The sequence below is a fragment of the Merops nubicus genome, unplaced genomic scaffold (assembly GCF_000691845.1).
Source record: "Merops nubicus isolate BGI_N331 unplaced genomic scaffold, ASM69184v1 scaffold31016, whole genome shotgun sequence".
NCBI lineage: Eukaryota > Metazoa > Chordata > Aves > Coraciiformes > Meropidae > Merops > Merops nubicus.
The window spans coordinates 2,398-2,618 of record NW_008617435.1 but is presented as its reverse complement, the minus strand read 5'-3'; the positions used below and the strand labels follow the sequence as shown (position 1 = coordinate 2,618).

The 221-nt window shown below is 69.7% G+C and overlaps 1 protein-coding gene across 1 annotated transcript in view; it reads left to right on the top strand.

The window, feature by feature from the left end:
- Positions 1–5: 5 nt before the first annotated feature.
- The window catches only part of ZPR1 (ZPR1 zinc finger), a gene marked incomplete at both ends in the record, with an annotated part of 2,335 nt that continues 2,119 nt past the window's right edge, over positions 6–221 (top strand). Inside the window, one exon of the mRNA XM_008943153.1 lies at positions 6–108. Within this exon, the coding sequence (XP_008941401.1) occupies positions 6–108 (103 nt within the window). The remainder of the gene's footprint in view (positions 109–221) is intronic.

The window sequence follows — 221 nt, the reverse complement described above, 5'->3', positions numbered from 1 at the left end:
GTCGTGTGCAGGACATGAACAGGGAGGTGGTGAAGACCGACTGTGCCACCGCTCGAATTCCAGAGCTGGACTTTGAGATCCCAGCTTTCAGCCAGAAGGGAGGTGGGTGTGCGGGGGCGCCGGAGGAGGACCAGGCTCCCTCCTCTCCCTGGGGCCACATAAACTCGGCGGGGCCGACGCGCCCGGGCCGCCGGGGGCCGCGGGCCACCGCGGGCTCAGCG